Source organism: Palaemon carinicauda, chromosome 36, assembly GCF_036898095.1.
Source record: "Palaemon carinicauda isolate YSFRI2023 chromosome 36, ASM3689809v2, whole genome shotgun sequence".
In the NCBI taxonomy this organism is placed as follows: Eukaryota; Metazoa; Arthropoda; class Malacostraca; order Decapoda; family Palaemonidae; genus Palaemon; species Palaemon carinicauda.
The window spans coordinates 71,619,150-71,644,673 of NC_090760.1; the positions used below are offsets into that span (position 1 = coordinate 71,619,150).

The following is a 25,524-nucleotide window of genomic DNA, read 5'->3' on the forward strand; positions in this document are numbered from 1 at the left end:
AGACACTTTACAAAAATAAATATATTCTATAAAAGTTAAAAATAATACAGAAGAATTAACACCAAAATTAAATTACTCGAAATATCAAATCTGAACAAAACCTTAGATAGACAAGAATATGTTACTCAATGAAAATTATACAATCACTTGCTTCACTGGAAATTAATCTATAAAAATATTTAAATTTGATAATTAATGAAAAGAGTTAACACTTTAACACTCTAATGAACATACAATGGTGAAATTTACCTTTTGGTTCACACGAGGTTACCGGACAGTTAAGCAAAATAAATACACTTCACTATTTAACCCAATCTCACAGGGCCAATTATAAAATCTATATTAAAGTGCTTACATTAACACACTACACTTGAATTAACATCCACAAAAATATCACCGTTTGAACACTATAGGCGATATACGTCCCGCCGAGCGACATTACTAAAAGTATGACTGTTTGGTCTCTCCCCGTCCATCGGGTAAGGGGAGAGGGAGTAGTTACACCCTGGTGAGAGGGGGGTACCTTGAGAGGTCCACTTGGAAATTACAATCAACCACAAATTGACGAAACTGTCGTGTTGTAGTTAGGCAAGGCGGAGTGAGTGGGAAAGGTTTAATACATGCATACCAATAAATATTTAGCCACTATTTTTGACGGGTCGCTTACGCTAGTTAATGCATATTGCCCACCTCGTGAGGAGCACGGCAGGCACTATCCATCAGTTTTCTTACTGGGTATTATATATATTATATAAATTATATATAATCATATAATTATACAATTATAAATTATACATACACACACACACACACATATATATATATATATATATATATAATAAATTCTATTTACAATTTGAATAAAAATTCACAGGTTTTCCAAAAAAAATTAAAAAAATTTCAATGAAAAAACTGTCCAATAGGATTTCAAAAATTATAAAAACTTAATATGTTATGGAGAGATTCTTAAAGATTTCTTTAATATAAAACTCTACTGATATATATGAATGATTAAAACTTAATAATATATTATTGAGATTCTTTTTGAGTTATCTAAATGGTCAACTCTTAGGATAGAAAAAAAAATTACGGAACTTAATATATTAAAGAGACATATTTAAGGATTTTTGAATGAATATCTTTTATGAGATATGAAAAATTATGTAAAAATTCCCTTTGTATCGAAGAATAGTGAAATATAGATGTCTTTTTTTTAACGATAGTCATTTTTCTTTAGCGAGACAGATTTGTATCGACTCGCAGCGGTGCCCTTTTGGCTCGGAAAAGTTTCCTGATCGCTGATTGGTTGGACAAGATTATTCTAACCAATCAGCGATCAGGAAACTTTTCCGAGCTAAAAGGGCACCGCTGCGAGTCGGTGCAAATGCGCCTCATTAAAAGAAATTGACTATAAAAGAATTTCTTTAGTTTTAAGTACAGTACGTTCTGTCGACTGAGGACAATTATTAAAATATTTTAAAGGTTTAAAGGCCACTCATGAATGGCAGAGGCAAGGGACAGTGACATTGCCCTATCGAGCAGGACAATGCCCTAGAGACTGACCACATATACATATGATCAGCGCCCAAGCCCCTCTCCACACAAGCTAGGACTAAGGAGGGCCAGGCAATGGCTGCTAATGACTCAGCAGATAAAGCTATAAGCTCCCCCAACCACCCCATCCTTATCTCACAAGGATGGTGAGGTTGCAACGACCAAAGGAACTTACGAGTTTGAGCGGGACTCGAACCCCAGTCTGGCATTCACCAGTCAGGGATGTTACCACACCGACCACCACAAATCGGTTTTTTTTGTTTTTTTGTTTTTAGTAATAACATAATTGAAAACTTCAATACTTTCCAAACGGGAAACCATTAATTTGAATTTGATTTTGACTAAATTTGAAATTTCTGGAAAAAAATATTACTGAATTGAAAGTTTAAAGATCGAAAGAAATGTCATAATATTTTGAAATATTTAATTTTATTAAATATTTTTTTATATCGTGATTCATTTATAAAATTTCGAAAAAGATAAACATTGAGAAATAAATATCTTATTATTTTGAAATATTGAATTTCAATAAATATATTTTATTTCATTTCTTGATTCAATTTTACAATTTCTAAAAAAAAAAAATAATCATTGAGAGAAATGTCCATATTTGGAAATATTGATTTTTACTATTTTTCTTTTTTTTTCATTTCTTGATTCATTTATACAATTTCAAAAAAATAAATATTGAGAGAAAAATATCTTATTATTTTGAAATAATGAATTTTATTATTATACATTTTTTTTCAATAAAGTTATGCATCACTTTCGAAATAAGTTTGTTAAAAAAAAAATAAGCTTTGTTTTCATAAAAAAAAAAATTCCGTAATAGTTATCTTTATCTTATGATTTAAACAAATAAAAATTTCGATATAAAATTTTAAAAAAATAAATAATAAATATAAATAAAAAATAGAATGTCATATTTTTCAAAAACATAAAAGTTAAAAAGTTTTACAAGCTATATTATCAACCAAAATTCGTTGTAATTCTGAGAGGAAAAAAATTACTTGACAGTTAAAAAGAAAAAAATATGCAGCATTTATTAGGAAAAAATCATTAATAAACAAATATTTGGTAATTCTTAAAAACTATATATATTTTTTAGCATTTATAGAAAAAAAATAAAATAAGCAACTGTAAATTAAAAGAAAAACTTTAAAATATCAATAAATAGCAAAACAACTCACATAGACAACAGCGCCACTATAAATCTTCCCTAAAGAAGGAAAATTGGGGAAAACTGTCCCGTATCTCCAGAAAAATAGGAAAACCGTTATCCTATCGGTTGGGAAAACAGCAATAATTATCCAACTGTCAAACTTGTCACCAGCAATGCAGTTTTACCAGAATAAAAAAAACTGGCACGTGTTCGGATCACAATGAGTTAAAAACAAACTCTCTCCATGCCAACGAGAAAAAACTGTATTTTTAAGGCATTATTTAACCGGTAGAACCGCCAGCTTTGTCCAGGCTAGTGTTTATAAAACTATTGTGTGTAGATCTAGGTAACAGAAGCTTTTATGGCCACACCCGACGACAGACTACTTCAAATAATTGGGTCTATGTCACACGTTACTGTGCTTAGCTATGGTCTTGCGCGGTGGGTCATTTGAGTAGCTAGCGCTCTCTCTCTCTCTCTCTCTCTCTCTCTCTCTCTCTCTCTCTCTCGCGTGTAATTCAGTCTTGATTTCATGATCTCATTACTACTAAGTAGTCTAGTTTTATTCCAGCTATGACCAGATTGTGGAATGATCTTCCTAACCTGGTGGCTATATGCAAACGATTTTCTATTAGAGAGGTTGCTATAAGTCTCGTTTCGTAGTTTAAATATGATTGCTATATTTAGCTACTTAGCAAAATGGATTAATATCCAGCTAACATCATTTAGTAGAAGATAATAAAAAGCTTTTTCTTTATTACAAGGTAAAAACAATTTTTCTCATCTCTACATTGCCTAGTTCTGAGCTTCTTTGAGTAGATAAGTTTACCATCAATGTTGAGTCTAGCCTCAAGAGTGCTTATGGAGACGAACAAAATGCGTAATATCCGGCTAACACCATTTAATAAAAGATAACTAAAAAGTAATTTACATATTACTGGTTTTAAAAATTTCTCTCACCTCCACATTGACTACTTCTGAGCTTCACTGAGTAGATAAGTTTACTATTAATGTTGAGTCTAGCCTGCAGAGTGAGCTAGTGCCATAACATGCATTCACTGTTAGCCTACAGAGGATACTTCTTAAATGGGACGGTAATCAGGAAACGGTATCAATTGCATGATGAATAAATGTGTATGATACATCTATAGATTCGCCTCGTCCCAATTTAGCAGTGATGAATGTCTGATGAATTATCTGGCTGAAAATCTCGCGTGGTAACGTTTGGACAAGGTGTTGACTGTGACAGGTTTGCAAGTAATTGTACTGATATATATATATATATATATATATAATATATATATATAATGTGTGTGTGTGTATACAGTATATATATATATATATATATAAATATATATATACCCCCATCACCAGCACTGGCCAGCGTGGTGATGAAAACTGGCCGAACCCCAGACATGAATAAGGACATGACTGAGGCCCTTGTCCTGCAATGGACTAGAAATGGCTGCATTTGTTGTGATTGTTATATATTCTGATTTTGAAGAGAGAGAGAGAGAGAGAGAGAGAGAGAGAGAGAGAGAGATAGTAGGTACTATGGCGTAGCCTGCAGCAGTTCGGCTTGCATATTTCTGTACTTTTCAAGTAAAGAAAATAGCTGGAAGTTCTATCTCTCTCTCTCTCTCTCTCTCTCTCTCTCTCTCCACGCAAACATCTCATTATCACCCAGAAATATTCTACTCAACCAATTTGAAAATTAGGAATGCTTGTTTACTTTCACGCTTCAGAGAACCTCCCATATCTATTAAAGAGCAACGGGTCAGGCTATATATATATATATATATATATAGGCCTATACATATATATGTATATATAAATATAGGCCTATATATATATATATATATATTTACAATTTATATGCCTATATATATATCTATGCCTCTATATATATATATATATATATATTTACAATTTATATGCCTATATATATATATATCTATGCCTCTATATATATATATATATATATTTGCAATTTACATGCCTATATATATATATATATATATTTACAATTTATATGCCTATATATATATATCTATGCCTCTATATATATATATATATATTTACAATTTATATGCCTATATATATATCTATGCCTCTATATATATATATATATATATTTGCAATTTACATGCCTATATATATATATATATATATTTACAATTTATATGCCTATATATATATATCTAAGCCTATATATATATATATATATACATATATTTATATATATATGTATATGTATATATATATATATATATATCATCTCCTCCTACGCCTATTGGCGGAAGGGGCCTCGGTTAGATTTCGCCAGTCGTCTCCGTCATGAGCTTTTAATTCAATACTTTTCCATTCATCATCTCCTACTTCGCGCTTTATAGTCCTTAGCCATGTAGGCCTAGGCCTTGGTCTTCCAACTCTTTTAGTGCCTTGTGGAGTCCAGCTGAACGTTTGATGAACTAATTCCTCTTGAGGAGTGCAAAGATCCGTGGTCCAAAAATTCCACCCACGAAAATTCCACCCACGAAAATTCCACCCACGAAAATTTCACCCATGTAAAATTCCACCCACGAAAGTTCCACCCATATTTTCTATATTTTTTTACCCATCCACTATGTTGTTGATGGATTTGAACTTCTCTCTGATGATGAAGATCTACCAACAGAATTTATTACTTATTTTGAGCAGACCTATATTGGTGTCCAACGTGGAAGAGGTGAACGGAGACGGAGAGTTGAACCTCTTTTCCCTATCGAAATGTGGAATGTACATGAGCGTACTCTAAATAACGTACCGAGGACAAAAAATCATGTGGAAGGTTTTAATAGTGCTCTAAGAACGTCGTTAACAAGTATCCATCCAAATTTATGGACACTTTGCTCATCACTCCAAAAAGAGGAAGCTCTAACCCAAACTAAAAGTATTCATTTAAGACGAGGAGACGAGGCTCAGAAAAGAAAGAAATATAAGTCTATAAATGAGAGACTTATAAATCTTGTAGAAAATTATGAGCCATCATGCATATTAGAATTTCTAAAAGGTATAGCACATAACTTGCATGGTTAAATACATTTAATTTCTTTTGTTTAAATTTTAATTTTGCATAGGTTGCAATACGAAATGGATGCAATCAATAAATATTATTTTATGTATTAAAAATTGTGTGTTTCCTTTACCATATGTATAACAGTAATTTCAACCTCACTATCAATGGATACAATCAATACCTATTATTTTATGTTTTAAAAATTGTTTGTGTTTCCTTTCCCATATGAATAATAGTAATTTCAACCTCACTTTCAATGGATACAATCAATAAATATTATTTCATGTTTTAAAAATTGTTTGTGTTTCCTTTCCCATATGAATAATAGTAATTTCAACCTCACTTTCAATGGATACAATCAATAAATATTATTTCATGTTTTAAAAATTGTCTGTTTCCTTTCCCACACGTATTATAGTCATTTCAACCTCACTTTTATGATTAAACATACATGAAAGACAAGAAGTAGAAATTCTTTGTGGGTGGAATTTCCGTGGGTGGAACTTGACGTGGGTGAAATTTTCGTGGGTGGAATTTGGTGGGAGGAATGTTCGTGGGTGGAATTTTCGTGGGTGGAATTTACATAGCACCTAAAGATCATACCCAAACCATCTTCATCTACCCCCTTCATCATGGTCTCATCCACATATGGTACTCGAGTAATCTCTTATATATACTGTATATATATATATATATATATACATATATATATATATATATATATGTGTGTGTGTGTGTGTATGTGTGTATATATATATATATATATGTATATATATATATATATGTGTGTGTGTGTGTGTATATATATATATATATATTGTCATTTTAAAAGTTGTAATTAAAAATTACATTTGAAATTGGAAACAAACAAAAGATCATGGCATAACCTAACCATCCCCACCTAACCTGATCTAGAAGCCGTATCCTTGCCTACCAGAGGGCTATGGCTCCTTCCACCCCCTTAGAGGGGCGTATCCTTACATACACAACACACCCCTCCACCTCCATTTAGATAGCTATGTGCTTTGTTAAAGCGGGAATTACACGGTCGAACTCGGTTGTCGAACCTGTTTGTCAAACGGTTCGAAGAGGTGGAATCAGTCACATATGCATAAGGTTTGTGGACAATATATACAAATGGCAGACTAGAACTGGCTGTCTTTAAACCGTTCGACAACCAAATGCCCCGTTCAGACGTTCGAACATCACTTCAAACACTTGTTTATCGAACCGCCTTCGACGAACTGTTCAACCGCGCAAACCCCCTCTTAAGATTAAATCTCAGCTCTGTGGTTTCTTCCTAAACGACTTCACATTCGGCGAAGTATCACTAAATCCTCATATCATTTCGTAAAAACTACCTTCACATAATCGCATTTCACTGAAAAATAGACACCACTATTAAATAATTTTACTGCTCGGAAAATTTACAGTTTCATCCATTATGGGAAATCTATTATAATAATATATTTCCCGAGTAAAGCAAGTCTTTTGTAGTATTTCTGTAAAATATTATCTGTCGCAAATGCCTAGTTCTTTATATATCGACGATCAAACTCACGCTACTCATGTCTTCCTCCCAGATATTTTCTAAGTCTGTTGTTATTGTTGACTGTGTCTTGTATTTGCTTAAATGAGCCCTGTAACCACTATAATCCGCTGACAAACTAGTCCACTATGAAGTCTCACACGTTTGGCCAATCAGAGCGCCTGTACACTATGACATCATACATGTTTGGCCAATCACAGCGCGACAATACAATATCTTCCCAGGCATTTCATTTCGTTTTTAGACATGGAGACCATAGAAAGGGCGTCATCTCATGTTGCACAAGAAGTTGAAATTCCATTTTCTTGTCCTGACTGTTTCGTAACTTACAATGAATTTGTTGAAAAACTAGTGCATTTGTGCCAGAGACACAATTTAATTTTACAAAATCAAAATTGGCCTGCATGTCAAGGAACCTTCCCAACGGCTTCACGTTTTCCTCAAAGCAGCAACACATCTTGATGAACCAACAGTTTAAGGTAAGCTTCATTAATTTATAGAGTATATTATAATGGTGATAGTATAACGATGTATGCAGCAGTACCATCCCTTTGGATTTGGTTTGATGGATGTGTTAGGTAGTGGCTGTAAGGGGGGGTGGCCTCGCAGGGGTAGGCCTAGGTAGGGGTACAGGGCCCTAGGTTAGGTGGTTGTATTAGGTTCGGTAGTGTCCCAAAATTCACTGTGGCCTTAAGGGGGGGTCGCAGGGGGGCAGAGCCCCCCCCCCCCCCCGGTAGGCCTAGGTAGGGGTACAGGGCCCCTAGGTAGGGGTACAGAGCCCCTAGGCTAGGTTAGGTGGGTTTATTAGATTCAGTAGTGCCCTGAAAATCACTGTGGCCTTCAGGGGGGGGGGGTCGCAGGGGGGGCGGAGCCCCCCCCCCCCCGGTAGGGCTAGATAGGGGTATAGGGGGGAGGGGTGGTGGAAGGATAAGTATTCATTTATTGCAAATATCATTTGACGCCCCCCCCCACCCAAAACCCCGGTTCCCACCTGGTGTCCCCCATAATTGTTGGGATGAAGTAGGGTCTTTCTGCATTCTAGAACAACTTAGTAAATCTCCAAATCGGATGGTTTGCGGTCAAAATAAACGTTAAATTCGTTGGAACTACACTATTTCTGATGCAACAAATATATTTTTATTCCAGTTTCCCCATAATGGATGAAACTGTAAATTTACCTACTGCTCCTTTATTCTGGTAGATGGTAGCCTACATCCCCGTGGGGCACTTAAAGTATTAGTAGCCGTAGGCCTAGTGGTCACTATTAAGGTATTATAAGTAGGTATATTTACGGCATTCCTTACCTCAAGTTAGGTAGTATAACGCTTGATGGTGACAGTATAATTATCAAGATACTCTAATGTGTCGCATATTCCCCCGCTGTCTTGCTGGAATCCCTGGAAATCCAGGCCACACGGTTTTCAAGATGAAACCGAAGAGAAAATTGTGAAATTGTGATGGGTTTTCTAAAACTACATCTGGGAACTTATGAATGAGTATTTGTAAGCTGTTAATCGGTTAATAGACAGCTGATAAATACGTCATTGTAAAATCACAGACAGTTCCTAAACGATTGAAGCTGACGCATGCGCAATAAGAAAAATGCCAAACTCGCCAGCACTCGTCCATTTCTTATAGCGAATTCCAGTTTTGCTAGTAATTATTATTATTATTATTATTATTATTATTATTATTATTATTATTTGCTAAGCTACAACCTTAGTTGGAAAAGCAGGATACTATAAGCACAAGGACTCAAACAGGAAAATATAGCCCAGTGAGGGAAGGAAAATAGGAAATAAATAGATTACTAGAAAAGTAGTGAACAATCAAAATAAACTATATTAAGAATAGTAACAACCCTAAATTAGATATTTCATAAAATATTATTATTATTATTATTATTATTATTAAGCTACAACCCTAGTTGGAAAAGCAGAAGACCTCCAACAGTGAAAATAGCCCAGTGAGGAAAGGAAATAAGAAAACAAGTAGATTAATGTGTCTTAGTTTGTATACCCTCAAGCAAGAGAACTATAATCCAAGACAGTGGAAGACCATGGTACAGAGGCTATGGCACTACCCAAGACTAGAGAACAATGGTTTAAATTTGGAGTGTCCTTTTTCTAGAAGAGCTGCTTATCATAGCTAAAAAGTTTCTTCTAATACCCTTACTAAGAGGAAAGCAGACACTGAATAATCACATTGCAGTAGTTAACCCCTTGGGTGAAGAAGAATTGTTTGGTAATCTCAGTGTTGTCAGGTGTATGAGGACAGAGGAGAAGGTGGAAAGAATAGGCCAGACTTTTCAGCGTATGCGTGGGCACAGGAAATATGAGCCGTAACCAGAGTGAGGTATCTGATGTACAGTTGTACTATTTGCCCAGTCAAAGGACCCAATAACTCTCTAAGCGGTAGTATCTTAACGGCGGACTGGTGCCTTGGCCAACCTACTGCCTGCCTAACCAATGAAATAAAAAAAAAAAAGTTAAAACATTCAAACCATTTAACAAAAAAGCAGTGAACAGTTTTTAAAGTGTCTTCCCAGTAGTACATTTAAAATAGAAACTGTTCTAGCTGTTCACTTATAACACTGTCCACATTCATTGCTTGAAATTGTTATAGTAACTGATTCCAGCTATAAATTTATAATATACATCAACGCTGGAAACAGTTCCGAATGACACGATTTCGCTGGAAAAGTTCCGCACCACTCACGACTCCACGATTCCTAATCGCTCTGAAGTTGTTGCTAAATGTGTCACAATGTCAGTGTCGTTAAATATTCTATACGCGTTGTGGCGTAACACGCGATAAAGGCGTATCTATTGATGGAGTAATTGCGTTCTAATATGATGTCTTCATTAATTATGAATGTCAGGTGGAATCTCTCGAAGAAAGGATTAGTAAGAACTATCACTAGGGTACGTAACCCGACAAAAATTGCGGATAAACATATAGATAGATATGCACACACAAAGTGTATCTCTCAGGGTACCCCCTCTCACAAGGGTATGACTACTCCAGCTCCCCCCTACCAGAGGGATGGAGAGAGACGACGTAGTTATACGTCTGGCAATGCTGCTGAGCGTGATCACCCGACAAAAATGATAGATAAACATTTAGATAGATATGCACACACACAAAGTGTATCTCTCGGGGTACCCCCTTTCACAAGAGTATGACTACTCCAGCTCCCCCCATACCAGAGGGATGCAGAGAGACGACGTAGTTATACGTCTGGCAATGCTACTGAGCTTGACCACAAAGAAATATTGTAAAAAGTTCATTGCCATTAGTTGCCTCTTGCACAGCACAGCTTCTCAATTTACACACTTTTGCCTCCTACTTCCAGAGCCTGTCTAATATATCTGGCAACTATTTTAGTGTGTTTCTAAATTTCCAGTTTCTATAATTTTCTTTTAATTCTATCATTCTTCATTCATGTAGATTGCCATGCCTATAGCATGACACGGGCTCTTGTCAATAAAGACAGCCCGTAGTTTATTTATGACATATTTGTTTTTGATGTTGTTATTAGTTTATATATGACATGTTTGTTTTGACGTTGTCACTGTTTTTAGAATGATTTATTGTTAATTTGTTCTCTTCATTTATTTATTTCCTTATTTCCTTTCCTCACTGGGCTATTTTTCCCTGTTGGAGCCCCTGGCCTTATAGCATCTTGCTTTTCCAACTAGGGTTGTAACTTGGATAATAATAATAATAATAATAATAATAATAATAATAATAATAATAATAATAATAATAATAATAATAATAATCTGTAATGAGAACTCCAAAGGAGTAAAAAAATGATTTTATTAAAAGAAGAGGTTGGGTTTTAAAAGAGTATGGTATTGGAGAAAGGATGTAGGATGAGGAATTGAAGGAGGGATAATTCTATCATATTCAACCTTGTCTTCATAACTATTACTGCCTCATTAGTGTTAAGTTCTTTTATGTAATATCATCTGCCATTAGAAAACTCATTTTGGTCATCTGCATTCTTTTCTTCTATTTTTCTTATAATTTCATTTACCACTTTACTTTTCATCTCTTTTTTTCTAAGTTCGAATAATAAAATCGTACTTTTTACATATTTCTAAACGAGTTTTTCCTTAACATTTCCCATATGGTTCTCTTATTTGGTCTTCCACCACCTCCTTATCAAGTCGTTTATTATTTGATATAAAACAGCATCACCTTATCATATTCTTTTCTGTTTTCAACTGACCATATTCCACTTCCCACTATTAACCCCAATTATTATTATTATTATTATTATTGTTGTTGTTATTATTATTATTATTATTATTATTATTATTATTATTATTATTATTGTTGTTATTATTATTATTATTATTATTATTATTATTATTATTGCTGTTTTTGTTATTATTATTATTATTATTATTATTATTAATATTATTATTATTATTGTTGTTGTTGTTGTTGTTGTTATTATTATTATTATTATCATTATTATTATTATTATTGATGTTGTTGTTGTTGTTTGTTGTTGTTGTTATTTTTATTATCATTATTATTATTATTATTATTATTATTATTATTATTGTTGTTGTTGTTATTATTATTATTATTACAAGCTAAGCTACAACCCTAGTTGGAAAAGCAAGATGTTATAAGCCCAAGGGCTCCAACTGGGAAAAATAGCCCAGTGAGCAAAGGTAACAAGGAAATAAATAATCTACAGAAGAGCTAATGAACAATTAAAATGAAATACTTAATAAACAATAATAACATAGGAATATACCTTTCATATTAAACTATAAAAAGAGACTTGTGTTAGTATGTTCAACATAAAAAAAACTTTTGCTTCAAGTTTGAACTTTCGAAGTACATATTAATAATTTCTTGCCATATTTTTACTTTTCTTTTCTTGTCCTTCTCTCTTTGATGATTTTCAATAGTCCTGCAGCTTCAGTCTCTTCTCAAAGTCTTTCCAAATCTATAATTATTCTCTTCTGATTATTTTCTCTAGTCTTGGGTAGTGCCGTAGCCTCTTTACCATGGTCTTTCGCTGTCTTGGGTTAGAGTTCTCTGGCTTGAGGGTACAATCAGGCACTCTATTCTACCTTTTTTTTCTTCCTCTTGTTTTGTTAAAGTTTTTATAGTTTATATATGAAGAAATGAATTCTAATGTTACTATTCTTAAAATGTTTTAATTGTTAAGTACTTCTCTTGGAGTTCATTTGTTTCCTTATTTCCTTTCCTCACTGGGCTATTTTCCGTGTTGGAGCTCTAGGATTGTAGCTTAGCTCGTAATAATAATAATAATAATAATAATAATAATAATAATAATAATAATGATAATCTGCTTAATTCTCATTCGCCACTCTATGTCAATCATCATGGCATTGTGATCTGTTACTCTCCCGGGTGTTACTGCTATATCTTCATCTATGTGGATTGTTTCAACTTCTTCCTCTTCTTCTTTTCTGTCTGAACAAAGATCTGGCAGTAATGTTGGTCATCTTGAAGCGTTTCAAACGTTATAGATGTTGTCTGAGCGAGTATTTGGCGGTAATTTTAGTTTATAAATGTACTGTTACCATTTTCTCTTCTCGTCCACTTTCCTCTACATTTTTCAGGTGTATTTGAATACTTAAACTCATATTTTCTACCACCCACTGAAACTTCTGTCTTATTTCACATTATTTCCTGTACTGCTCTACAGTTAAAATCTCGCATCCATGATTTTCTCCATTTCTATCGGCTTTCTGAATTTCTTCTTTCATTACTCTATGTATTTCATCCTTTTCCATCTTGGTCATCTTATCTTCTTGTAGGGTATACACTTTACCTCATCTAATCTTGACGCGACCATAGTCCATGTTTTATCCACAGATTAGAAAAATCATGATTACGTGGAGTTTCAAATGGAAGCAACGCTATTTGAATTGATTCTCGATTCCTATTTTTTTTTCTATCTTAGTAAACAGGGATGTCTCTGGGGAATGTGTTATTACCAAGCGAATAGGAACATTTTTAGGTACCTCCTACAATATTATGAAAACGTAAAATTCTATTACCAAGCTCCTTTACGCCAAACGTTTTTTGGGGAATGAAATCTTGCCGGTATCACTGACGCATTTATATAACTCGAGCCGAAGCCTGGGTCCCAGATCTGAGTGAGCCTGCATTGAAGATACACCTGGTCAGTCTACCGAAGACCCAACATCACCTACAGATAAGAGACTACAGATTTCTACTGTTCTATAGTGGTCTCTATAGTATGTCTCTGATCTCTGTGATTAACTATTGTGTTGAATTAGGAAGGTGATAATATATCAGTTGGTCTATCAATTTTTTTTATTTTATTTTAATTGTTGATAGTGAATAAAGTGATTGATAGTGCCAGTTATTGTGTTAAGAACTAATCGATGCTTTTTGCCATTCTGTCTAGTGCTAAATTTTTACGTAATCTTCTGTTAACGTCATACAAGTCTGTATTAATTTGTTGATCGAATCCAATTGTATAAAATAGACCAGTGCTCTTGTGTAAAGGCAGATCTAAGGGTCTACTGTATTTCTTTAATCGTATACAGTACTAAAGTTATTTTTTCCTGATTTAGTGCAGACGAGTGTAGATCAAGTTATGAAGATTTAGATTGTATAAAGTATTATCATTATCATTATAAGTATTATTACTAGCTAAGCTACGACCCTAGTTGGAAAAGCCGGATGCTATAAGCCCAGGGGCTCCAACGGGGGAAGATAGCGTCAGTATTGCTATTAAAGCTTTTTTAAGTCCTAGACCTTAAGAATTCTAGATAAGAGCATCTCAGAAATTTATGTTCTGAACTTTAAAACAACTAGAAATATACGTAAATTGGTAATATATATGTTCAGACCATTGATAAAAAACTCAGGTAAAAAGAGACAGGTCTCTCTCTCTCTCTCTCTCTCTCTCTCTCTCTCTCTCTCTCTCTCTCTCTCTCTCTCTCTCTCTCTCTCTTGCTTTTGCAACGGCGCCTCTGTGTCTTTTAGTTTTGTGTGTTCCTTATTTTCACTAGTTTTTCTCTTTTCATCCACATTTGTTGTACATTTTTCTTATTTTCAATATTTTTTTCACAAAAAAGGATTTTGCCAACTGTTTGTGCACTATCTTCTTCGTATGGTTGTTGGAGTTCAATTGCTTTTATTCTTACATCACTAAACTGTGGACAATATAACATAAAGTGGTTAGCATTTTCTTCTACATCACAGAATACTGTACACAGTTTATATTTCTATCTTGGTGTCTGTTTTTTATATTCAAGCCGAGTGAGCTTGTCCTTACTCTGAATAATAAAATTGACGAAAATGTGTTGTCATACACTTCCTCCTCCTTGATTTCACTTTTCCAATTTTTATACAAAATTAGACTCTCCTTACACTCCATTTCACTCTTCCATTTGCTTGTGTCCCATTCTCTTGTTCTCTTCTTTATGTCCTCTTTCGTACATCTCTTGACTTCTCTCATCGCCATCCCACATTCCTCAGCATACTTCTTCACATGCATCCACCACTTCCTCTCTTTTTCTTCCATATCATTGACTATTGCTGTTAGTAAGTCCTTTTCTCCTTTATAAATGCTATTAAGGTACCTCAGCTTTCCATCCATTACCCTTGTGTTCATAGCAGATGCTCCTACATCCCCTCTCAAGGCTACAATTGCTGTATTCTTTACATCCCCTAACATCCTTCTATACACTCCATTCTCTATTCTTTGCAACTTTTCTATTTCAGTTTCCGTTAAGTTAATTACGTTTGTTCCATATAATATAGAAGGTAGTGCTACACTTTTCCAGTATGTTTTCCCTATCAGTATTTTATGGCAACTTTTTTCTATGATCGAATATGTAAGATTAGCTAGCTTTTGCGCCTTAACTATCATTTGACTTTTCTGTGTTTTGAACATATTCCTACTATCATCTACCTTGATACCTAGGTATTTAATATTGCTTACTACTCTTATTCCCTCTATATTATCTGGTTTCTCTTACATATTATATATAAGTACGCTACTTTTGTCTCTATTTATGTCTAAACCTTACTGCTTTCCTATATCTATCACTTTCCTTATGTTCAATTCAGCATCCTCTATATTCTCAGCAAGCACTAGGACATCATCAGAAAAAAAAAATACTATTAGCTTTATGATATCATTTCTAAAACCATTACCTTCCTTTTCTACTTGTTTTATAATCTGATAAGTAATTAATTTGAATAATGTTGTAGAGCCAGTACAGCCTTGCTTTATACCACTACTTACGTTCAATTTTTGTTTTACTCTTTCCCCTATGTTTAACGTAGTCGAGTCTCCCACATATACTTCTGCTATAGAGTTAATTATACTAGTATGTACTTTATAATGCTTTAATGTTTCTCTCAGCGCTTCCCTTTTTATGGAATCGAAAGCTTTTTTGAAATCTAAAGAGGCAACTATGAGTTTTTTCTTATGTTTGAAAGTTTCTTCGACCATGTACTGTAAGATGAATATATTATCCTCATTCCTTCCTCCCTCTGTAAATCCCGCTTGACTATCCTCTATGGCATTATTACTTTTTAGATGTCCTTCTATTTCATCTTTGATAAAAGCCATGTATATTTCATGTGATAAATTTGTGAGCGCTATTGGTCTCAATTCCTTTGCTGTTGGTTTGTTTTTCTTTTTTAATATTTTTGTTCTGGATTCTTTCCAGCTTTTGGGTTTTTCTTTGCTGGCTAGTTCCTCTTTGTAGCAGTTCACTAGCGTATTCTTACATATATCACTTATCATCATTGCTTTGTAATATTCTGGCTTTAGTCCATCTGGCCCAGCTGCTTTACCTTTCTTTAGGCGTTTTAGGCATTTTTCTAATTTACCTTTATTCATTTCAGCGGCGGGCATGGGTTTAATCTTTCCTTTAACATTTAGTACAGCATCGTAATGCTACCTTAGATGTTCGGGTATACTATATTCATTTACTATTATAATGTCGTTTTCTCTTTTCAAATTATCCAGGTATTCACTCTCCTTCTCCTCATTCCAGATCTCAGTTATTCTATTTTCATGCGTGTTGTAGACTGTTTTCCAAAATTTTACTAATTCTTCTTTAGCCTCTTCATCTGATAGTTTATTTCCTCTATCTCCATATAATTGTATTACCTCGCTTTTTATTTCTTTGCTATTTCTTAATTTGTTTATGTTTTCCCATAGTTTATTGTTTTTATCATCTCTTATCTCCCTGGTCTTCTTTTTCTCATATAACGTTATGCTATCTTTTACCAGTATTTGTACTTCTTTCTTCTTATGATTGTATTTTTCTTCTAATTCTGTTTTTAACCTAATATCTTTTTCATTTATCTTTTTTCTGTTAAGTTCCTTTCTTTCCTTAATCTTTCTTCTTATTTCCTCGGTTACCCAAGGTTGTTCTTTGGTCTTCCCTTCATTTGTTACCCTTCTCCTATATGTTTTAGCCAAATGTTCTTGTTTCATTTCTGCCATTATTATGTTTAGCTCTTCAATGTTTTTTATATCGTTGCTGACAAGTTTTCTCTCTATAGATTTCACATATTCGTCTATATCTTTTGTGTCATTGCTATAATATGTAATTTCTTCCCACTTCCTTTATTGTAGTTATTTTCTCTATTTGTTTTTACTTCCAATTCTACAGTTATTAAGTTGTGATCTGATATGTCTAATACTGTTTTATCTTCATCTATTTCCATACATTTAAATTGTTTATATAACATATTATTTGCAAGTACAAAATCAATAGCACTATGCTGATCTTGTCTATTCCACGTGTATAGTCCTGAGCACCTTTCATCTCCATTTAATAGTGTTAGGTTGTGATTACCCATCCAATTTAGCACCATTTCCCCATTTCTGTCTACTTGTTGGTGTCCCAGAAATCCCACGTGGCCGTTAAAATCCCCCATAACTAGCAAAGGAGTTGTTTCTCCTGCTTTCTGTATTAATTTTTCACATTCCGCTTTCAATTCTTGATCACTTTTTCTATCTTCTTCTGTATTTCCTGCTGCGAAATATACTAGTATTATCAGAAATACTAAGTTGTGGATTTTGCACTGTACCATTATTATATCACTATGTTTTGTTTCTATTTCCTCTGCTTCGGTGATATTATTGTTTTTAAATATTAACATTAACCCACCACCCTTTTTGTCTTTAAAATCCCTTCTTTTTTCTATCTTTAACAGACCTTTACTTAGCTGTATTTTATCTGTGTTTTTATGCGTTTCTGTCATCTCATTTTCTACTTCTATTAATTTCTGTTTGGTTAGTGCTTGGATATTTAACAGGCATATTTTTATACATTGGCTAACTTTTTTGTCTAAATTTATACCTTTTCTAATTCGCTCTGCTTGCGTTTGCTTCTTGACGAAAATTGTCGTTTCTTACTAGTTCTCCTCTCTTTATGTACCACCCCTGCTCTCCATTTTCTTTTTTCTCTCTCAAATCCTCTAGCAACTTCCTTTCTTTTTCCCTTTCCCTAAAAGTGAGGTCAGGTGCTATGAAAACCTGTCTCAACTCCTCATCTGTTGATTTCCAGAGGTTTTTCCCCCTTGCAATTATTCCCCATTTTTCCCTAGTGCTTTTAAGCTTAACTAGCAGGGGCCTTAGTTTTTTGTCTTTGACCCTGTTCCTCTCTCTCTCTTCCCTTGGTTTGCCTAACCTACCTGCTTCTTCAATTTCCACATCGTTCATTCCTAACTCGACATTAACAAACTCCCACATATATCAAAATCATCTTTCAGCTTTTCATTACTATCAACTTTTGTACTTTCTTTTATGTTGAAAATTACTATATTGATTTTCTTTTTCTCCTTTTCCCTTATTTCTATCATCTCTGCCCTAACTTCCTCCCTAACTTCTTCTCTTGTCAGCTGACCCGTTCCTATCCTATTATTATCCACTAAAGCCCTGATCTCCTTTTTTAACTCATCTACCGTATCCTGCAGCCCTATGAAATTATCCCTGAGTTCATCATACTGTTTCCTAAGTTTCTTGTTTTCTGCCTTCAAGTTTTTGAACCCCCCCCCCCCCCCCCGGCATCTACTACAAAACCATCGGGCATGTTTAGATTCGCTAATTCTCTTAAATTCACTTCTGTCTATAGTCCATTTCTTTTAGCGATGCATATTTGCACCGACTCGCGGCGGTGCCCTTTTAACTCGGAAAAGTTTCCTGATCGCTGATTGGTTGGACAAGATAATTCTAACCAATCAGCGATCAGGAAACTTTTCCGAGTTAAAAGGGCACCGCCGCGAGTCGGTGCAAATATGCATCGCTAAAAGAAATGGACTATAGTTGTCCACAGCCTACGTGGAACCATACATCACACAAATCACATTCTATAGCTTCTTGGTTTGATCTTACCCCTTTTTTTGCACCATCAGCAGTCGTTTGGACCAGCCATGCTTTCTTCATTTTTAGAGTCGCTTCATATTCTTTCTCTCCTTTTCCCCCTTTCACTTCCTTCTTTCTCACACTCACACCCATTGCACCTTTCACTGCTTCTCTCTTAGACACCATGTTTAATATCTTTTGAGCTTGAGTATGTTATTCTAGCGGCTTTATAATTATCAGAACACACAATCACGTTTCTTCAACAACTTGTGGCTACGCTTGACTTCCTCTCTCTCTCAAAAAAAAAAAATGGTAGTATATATGTTCAGACCATTGATAGAAAAAACTCAGGTAAAATGAGACAGGTCTCTCTCTCTCTCTCTCTCTCTCTCTCTCTCTCTCTCTCTCTCTCTCTCTCTCTCTCTCTCTCTCTCTCTCTCTAAAAAAAATAATAATATATATGTTCAAACCATTGATAAAAAACTCGTTTAAAAAGAGGCAGGTCACTACCCTCTCTTTCTCTCTCTCTCTCTCTCTCTCTCTCTCTCTCTCTCTCTCTCTCTCTCTCTCAATGAAATTTCCTTTATTTCAAACGCACCTGATTTAAATCATTAGCTTATCTACAAATATCAATGATGTTTTAATTATATTTATTTGATGATTTAAATCACCCAATACAACAGATAGTCGGATAAAGCTATCTGGCAACCGAGCTGCATTCTACGTCGAGTTGCCAGTTAGGCGTCAGATGATTTTATTCTTATGCCTTATGTTCAGTTAGTACAAATAGTCTTGGAAGAAGTTTTAAAACAATGATATATTTCCATTGTATTTGTGTCATGGTAAAACTACAGTAATCAGTCAAAATCAGACATTTGCACACAAAAATTAGTAAAGCTAGAAAAGTAGACCTCCACCACGGCAGCTTATTATTCAAAACCAGCTTGCCTTTCCCAGAATCAATTTACCCCATAGGTGCATATGAAGTCTGTGTGACAACCATTTGAAAATTTGTTAAGGCTAGGGTTAATTCGGTCGACCTTTTGCTTGACTTTGACCTTGACCTTTGACCTAAGACTTTCAAAACTGAATCACTTCCACGTCTCAACATAACAATTAATTCTCTTGCTTGAGGGTACACTCGGGCACGCTATTCTATCTAATTTCTCTCTTGTTTTGTTAAAGTTTTTATAGTTTATGTAGGAAATATTTATTTTAATAATGTTGTTATTCTTAAAATATTTTAATTTTCCTTTTTTCCTTTCCTCACTGAGCTATTTTCCCTGTTGGGGCCCCCGGGCTGATAGCATCCTACTTTTCCAACTAGGGTTGTAGCTTAGCAAGTAATAATGATAATAATAATAATAATAATAATAATAATGATAATAATAATAGTAATAATAATAATAATAATAATGATAATAATAATAATCCCTGAAAGTTTCACTACTCTATGAGCAAAATTGTGGCCAGGAAGTTCTTCACAAACAAACAAACAGACAAACAAACAAACTGGTGCGAAAACATAGCCCCTTCCCAACTTCGTTGGTGGAGTTAACTACAGAAATCGTTCAACATCAGACATGTGGCAGACAGAAAAAAAAATCAATATATTATGATCAAAATTTCCAGATGAAGGTGTGGTGGCTACCTGTTATTCTGGTCTGCCTTCTTTCATTGAATGGAAGAACATCGGCATCCCTCGCTTCTGGGGGGAAAGAATCTTCACCGAGGTCCTACAAAGTGCTGGTTTTGGGTCCCGTTGGAAGTCGCAGCCTTTACCACCTGACAAGGTCCCTATCGGAGGCCCTTGGAGATGCCGGGCACTCAGTCATTCTTCTCTCTACCTTTGGGCCGTCTTCTGCGTGAGTGAGATGTTGAAACTTTGGCTTTCACAATTCCATTTTAGTATTTTTTCAGTGGTGCTCTCGGCAACGCCCTTCCCTTATCAGCAATAATTAAATTTGAAAATATCTTGTCTAGTCTTCTTACTCATAAATAGATTATTTGCTTGATCTATTCAATATTTGCAGAAGTTTGAGGATAAATGAAAATGCTTAGGATTAGACAATTTAAAATTTTAGTATTACCACAATATTTGATATGTAGTAGCTGTGGTTTATCATATCTGTTTTTTCATCAGATAAATACAAAATCTTGTTGCTAAAGTCTGTTTTATATCAACAAAGTTTGTTCTACCTAGGCTTATATAAGTATTTAATGTTTTATTCTCTCAACACATTATATTTTTCACTATTCACAGACATCCTAACATAACAGAAATACCTACTGGAGCTCCAGTAGAGATTCTTGAGGACTACGATTCCTTCGAAATACGATCCATTACTGGAGTTTTTAAGTGGCACACGTCAGTCGTCAAGCATATTGGTCGAGCGATGTGGACAAATGAGAACATCTTAAACTTGTGGGAAAGGAGAGATGACTTTGATGCAATCATTCTCATTGGCTATGGCAACGAGATCGCGCTGCCGTTTCTTATGGACTACAATGGAACGTACATCAACCTGTGCACCCCAGGCGCGGAGATCTTTACGCTTTCGCAGCATGGCAACTGGCTTCCTCTTTCAGTAGTGCCCTCGCTTCTGCTGCCCTTTGATGAAAACATGAGCTTCTACGAGAGGGTGATCAACCCTTTTGCGGTTTGGATGTCTTATCTAGTATACCTTTACACATCAGAAAGAGTTGGGAGGGAAGTCATTGATGAGTTCTTCCCCGACATGCCACCCATATCCGAGCTGCACCACAACAGCCGGTTAACTCTCATCAACGGGCATTTCGCAATGGATGGGCCGGTGCCATTACTGCCAACCCAGGTGGAAATCGGAACCATTAATGCCAGGCCTCCAAATCCATTGCCAAAGGTGGGTTGATTTGGTAAGAGTAGAAGAGGCTCTTTATCAATGGTAAGCAGTTCTTCTAGGAAAAGACCACTCCAAAATCAAACCATTGCTATCCAGTCTTAGGTAATGCCATAGCCTATGTACCTTGATCTTCCACTGTCTTAAATTAGAGTTCACTTGCTTGAGGATACACTCAGGTACACTATTCTATCTGTTTCCTTATTTCCTTTCTTTCTGAGCTATTTTCCTAGTTAGAGCTCTTAGGCAGATAGCATCTTGGTTTTCCAACTATGGTTGTAGTTAAGCAAATAATAATGATAATAATTGGTCAGACCTATAATTCTATTGACAAACTCATGTGGACATAAACATTAATAGTTTTGTTTTAGAATGAGAACAAGGATGATCTGCACACAAGAGTCACTGCTCAGAGATTTATAACAGCTTAGAGGTCTTGCGTGGACACCTTTTGGTGACTGAGCTGCAAGAAGACGATAGAAAGAGTTAATGGGTGAAAAAATGGGGGAGGTAGAGTTTATGGTGCGCTATCTATCCTTCTTGCAGTGCAATTTATATGCTCATCACACTTTACTGTATAGGGTTGTCCTTTCCTTCCCAAAGACTACAAGCAATATCAGTCATACTTACTCCATTAATATGCAGGCCTCCACAACTTGTGAATTTCAGTTACTGCCACCCTCAAGATCAACCAACCTCCTTTTTTTACTCAGCTCTCCACAATCAATAGGTCTTGTAGTATGCATACAAGGAAAGGGAAATTTACCATAAAATATTAAGCCTTCCAACAAGAGGAGCAACGTCCAATGGTTCTTCACATTAAGTCACCTGTGCAAACAGTGACCAGGCTCAGAGCAAAGGATTTCAGGATACCATTATACAAGTGGAACTAGTGTTGAGCTAATTTCAGAACTCTGCTTTTTCTTCCTTGCAGGACCTAGAAGATTTTGCAAGATCCTCGGGCGATGCAGGTGTCATATACTTCAGTCTTGGGAGCATAGTCAGGAGCAAGAATATACCTCCTAAGCATAAGGTGAGCATCCTGCAACCTTATCTACAGTAGGGTTTGCAAATTGTAAAACAGGAATTGCCAATCTTTCAAAGCTATAAAGTACTACGTTACAGTTTGAAGTACCCCCTTGTATGACATTTGAACTACGTATTGTATCTATAGAACGACATTTGGACTAGCAAGTATGACTTTTGAGCAACTAGCTTTACAGACTCTGAATTACAAAATAAAGATACAAGACCCACTGATTGTATAACCACTTAAGTGGCAATTGGGTCTGCAATGTGACCTTCTATCCATCATGGTTGAGGGAGCCACTTCCACCAGGCTTGAAAAAGAATATATTTTCATCACTGAGCAATGTTTCATTGATTAGTTATTGTTTCAGATGAGATCCAACTTGAAAATAAAGTTTAAAAAATAGTTGTAAATCTGTAACTATTACAGAAGACAGTCATTTGACTCCTTTTTTTGTTGTGACAGTAGCTTTTCGTCATCTTACCTCCACACCTTATGCCCAAGTACAACTGTTTTTGTGAAATTGAAGAATTGCATGTTTATCAGTCATTTCCTTAAGGCTTTGTCACACACATCCCGTCATATGTATAACCTAAATGTTTTCATTAAAAGGGGGAAATTTTGTTATTTGATGACAATTTTTTATCAGTTGGTGGTGATATGCTGAATGTGACCTTAAGTAACATATGCTGCTTCTGGTAAGGAAATTACAGCTTATCTCACTTTGTTTTCTCCTCCTCCTCCTCCTCCTCCTCCTTCTCTTCCTCCTCCTCCTCCTCCTCCTCATCCTCCTCCATCTTCTTCTTCTTTTCAATAGGAAATGTTCTTGGAAGCTTTCAGTCGTCTCCCCCAGAAGGTCATCTGGAAATACGAGGAGGATGACATAGACCTCCCACCAAATGTCATCACGAGGAGCTGGCTGCCACAGCAAGACATTCTCGGTAAGAAACGCAGTCTGTCTCTTTTACCAATTCACAATTAATCCGACGATTGTTGGCCTTCACGGTGACCCTTTGCTATTATCATAAGATCACTAGGTTTTTTTGCACACCTCAGTAAATACATGATTAACTTAATGGAATCCTCTTGACAATAGCATCCCAATTCCTGTCCCAGAACAGGAGGAGCAGTAACCTGTACAACACTCACTTACTTTTTCAATATCTATTACAAGTTCTAAGCAATGATTACTTGTACCCATAACCCAACAGTATTGGGCTTTTACTAGTTGTTGCCTATTTGGAGACTAAGTTACAGAAAGCTACAACGGTCGCCTACAATACAGAAATCTACGACATTCGCCTACGATACAAAAAGCTACAACACTATCTCCATGATATCATTATTCTTTGGCAATAAAGAATTTCTTTACGTAGATATCTACCTATTCTTTTCCTTCATTCGTGTAAAAGAAACAGGGAAATCTGTATCTTTGAATCATACCCAAAAGACATACATACACTGAACATTGAAGACCAAATAACTAGAGTAACATTCTGTAGTATGAAGAGAGTAGCTATTCATGCATGTTGATGAGCCATACTGAGAACCAAATCAGTTGTCATGTCATAGAATATTTTGTCTCTCTCAGGTCACCCCAAAACCAGGCTTTTCATATCCCACTGTGGTAATCTTGGGACTCAGGAAGCCAAGTACCACGGAGTCCCAGTCCTGGGTGTTCCCGTGCTATTCGACCAGCCCAGAAATGCAGCTCGCATGGCCAGGAAAGGTTTTGGTCTGGTGCTCAACTGGGATGATATGACCACTGAAACCATTTTCAATGCCATCCAAACTATCTTGCATAACCCATCGTGAGTAATTTGTTAAAACTTGATATATTTCACTAAAGAGAACGATATCACTAACCTATGAGCTAGGAATTGGGATAGGATGATACCCATTCCTCTAGCTGTTGAGGCATCAATAACCAATTAATTTGTCCCACCCTCTCCTGCCTTAGATAAAGAGGGGGCTCTAGTGCTGTTCGTTAATATGTATGATTTTTTCCTGGTATAATGTTACAGCAAATGACTTGTCCTTGTATTTGCCACTCATGAGCACCAATCTTACTACTATTGTAATGAATACCCTTTGATTTACTTCAGCTCATCTCTACTCAACAGATTTGCAGACAAGTTGAAGCAGGTTTCAGAGGCTCTGAAGGACCAGAAAGAGACCCCAAGAGAACGGGCCGTTTGGTGGGTCGAGTATGCAATTCGTCACAATGGCCGAAATGCTTCTTACCTGAACTACCCAGGTAGAAAACTGCACTTCTTGCAATACGTAGGGGTAGATGTGGCGGCCATCTGGATAGCGTTTCTCTTGCTCTGGACTACGTTGTGTTACAGAATCTGTTTGAAACTGTGTGGATGCTTTTGTAAGGACAAAAGAAGCGAGCAAAAGGAAAAAGTCAGCTAATAAGAGGACTGGAAAACCATAGAGATCAGGAGGAATTTTTACACGGAGTCCTACTACTATTACTACCACTAGTTGCCTTTTATATAAACAAAACTTTGTTGTCTCTAGTGTAATATGGCTAAGGGAACCGTCCACCCTGTCCGCCATTTTTTTTTCTAATGAACCAAATTTCACCATTTCTATATATGTTTTAGACATATATAATACCTTCATCATATAAAAATTTCAAGTCATTTGATCAAAAACTTTCGGATTTATTAGCAAAAATCATGATTTAAAAAAAAAACTTAGGTACATTTTCCCCGACTACTATAGTACCAATTGTATTGAAACTTTTACCATAAAAACTACTCTATCAACCGAACAATTCTGTCAGACAAAATTTTGAATTTCCTTTTTTTTTTTTTTAATGAATTTGTATTTTTTTTTCTCGTCTAGACGGAAAATAATCATGAAAAAAAAGTAAAATGAAAATCAAAATTTTGTCTGACTGAATTGTGGCATTTTTAATC

The 25,524-nt window shown here is 35.3% G+C and overlaps 1 protein-coding gene across 1 annotated transcript; it reads left to right on the forward strand.

The window, feature by feature from the left end:
* Positions 1-13,453: 13,453 nt before the first annotated feature.
* LOC137628461 (UDP-glucosyltransferase 2-like) lies at positions 13,454-25,105 on the forward strand. The gene is made up of 7 exons (XM_068359619.1): positions 13,454-13,580; positions 20,318-20,550; positions 20,949-21,567; positions 22,499-22,597; positions 23,412-23,535; positions 24,186-24,405; positions 24,718-25,105. Exons 2-7 carry the CDS (start codon positions 20,318-20,320, stop codon positions 25,010-25,012), a joined length of 1,590 nt encoding a protein of 529 aa, XP_068215720.1. The 5' UTR covers positions 13,454-13,580; the 3' UTR covers positions 25,013-25,105.
* The last annotated feature ends 419 nt before the right edge of the window (positions 25,106-25,524 follow it).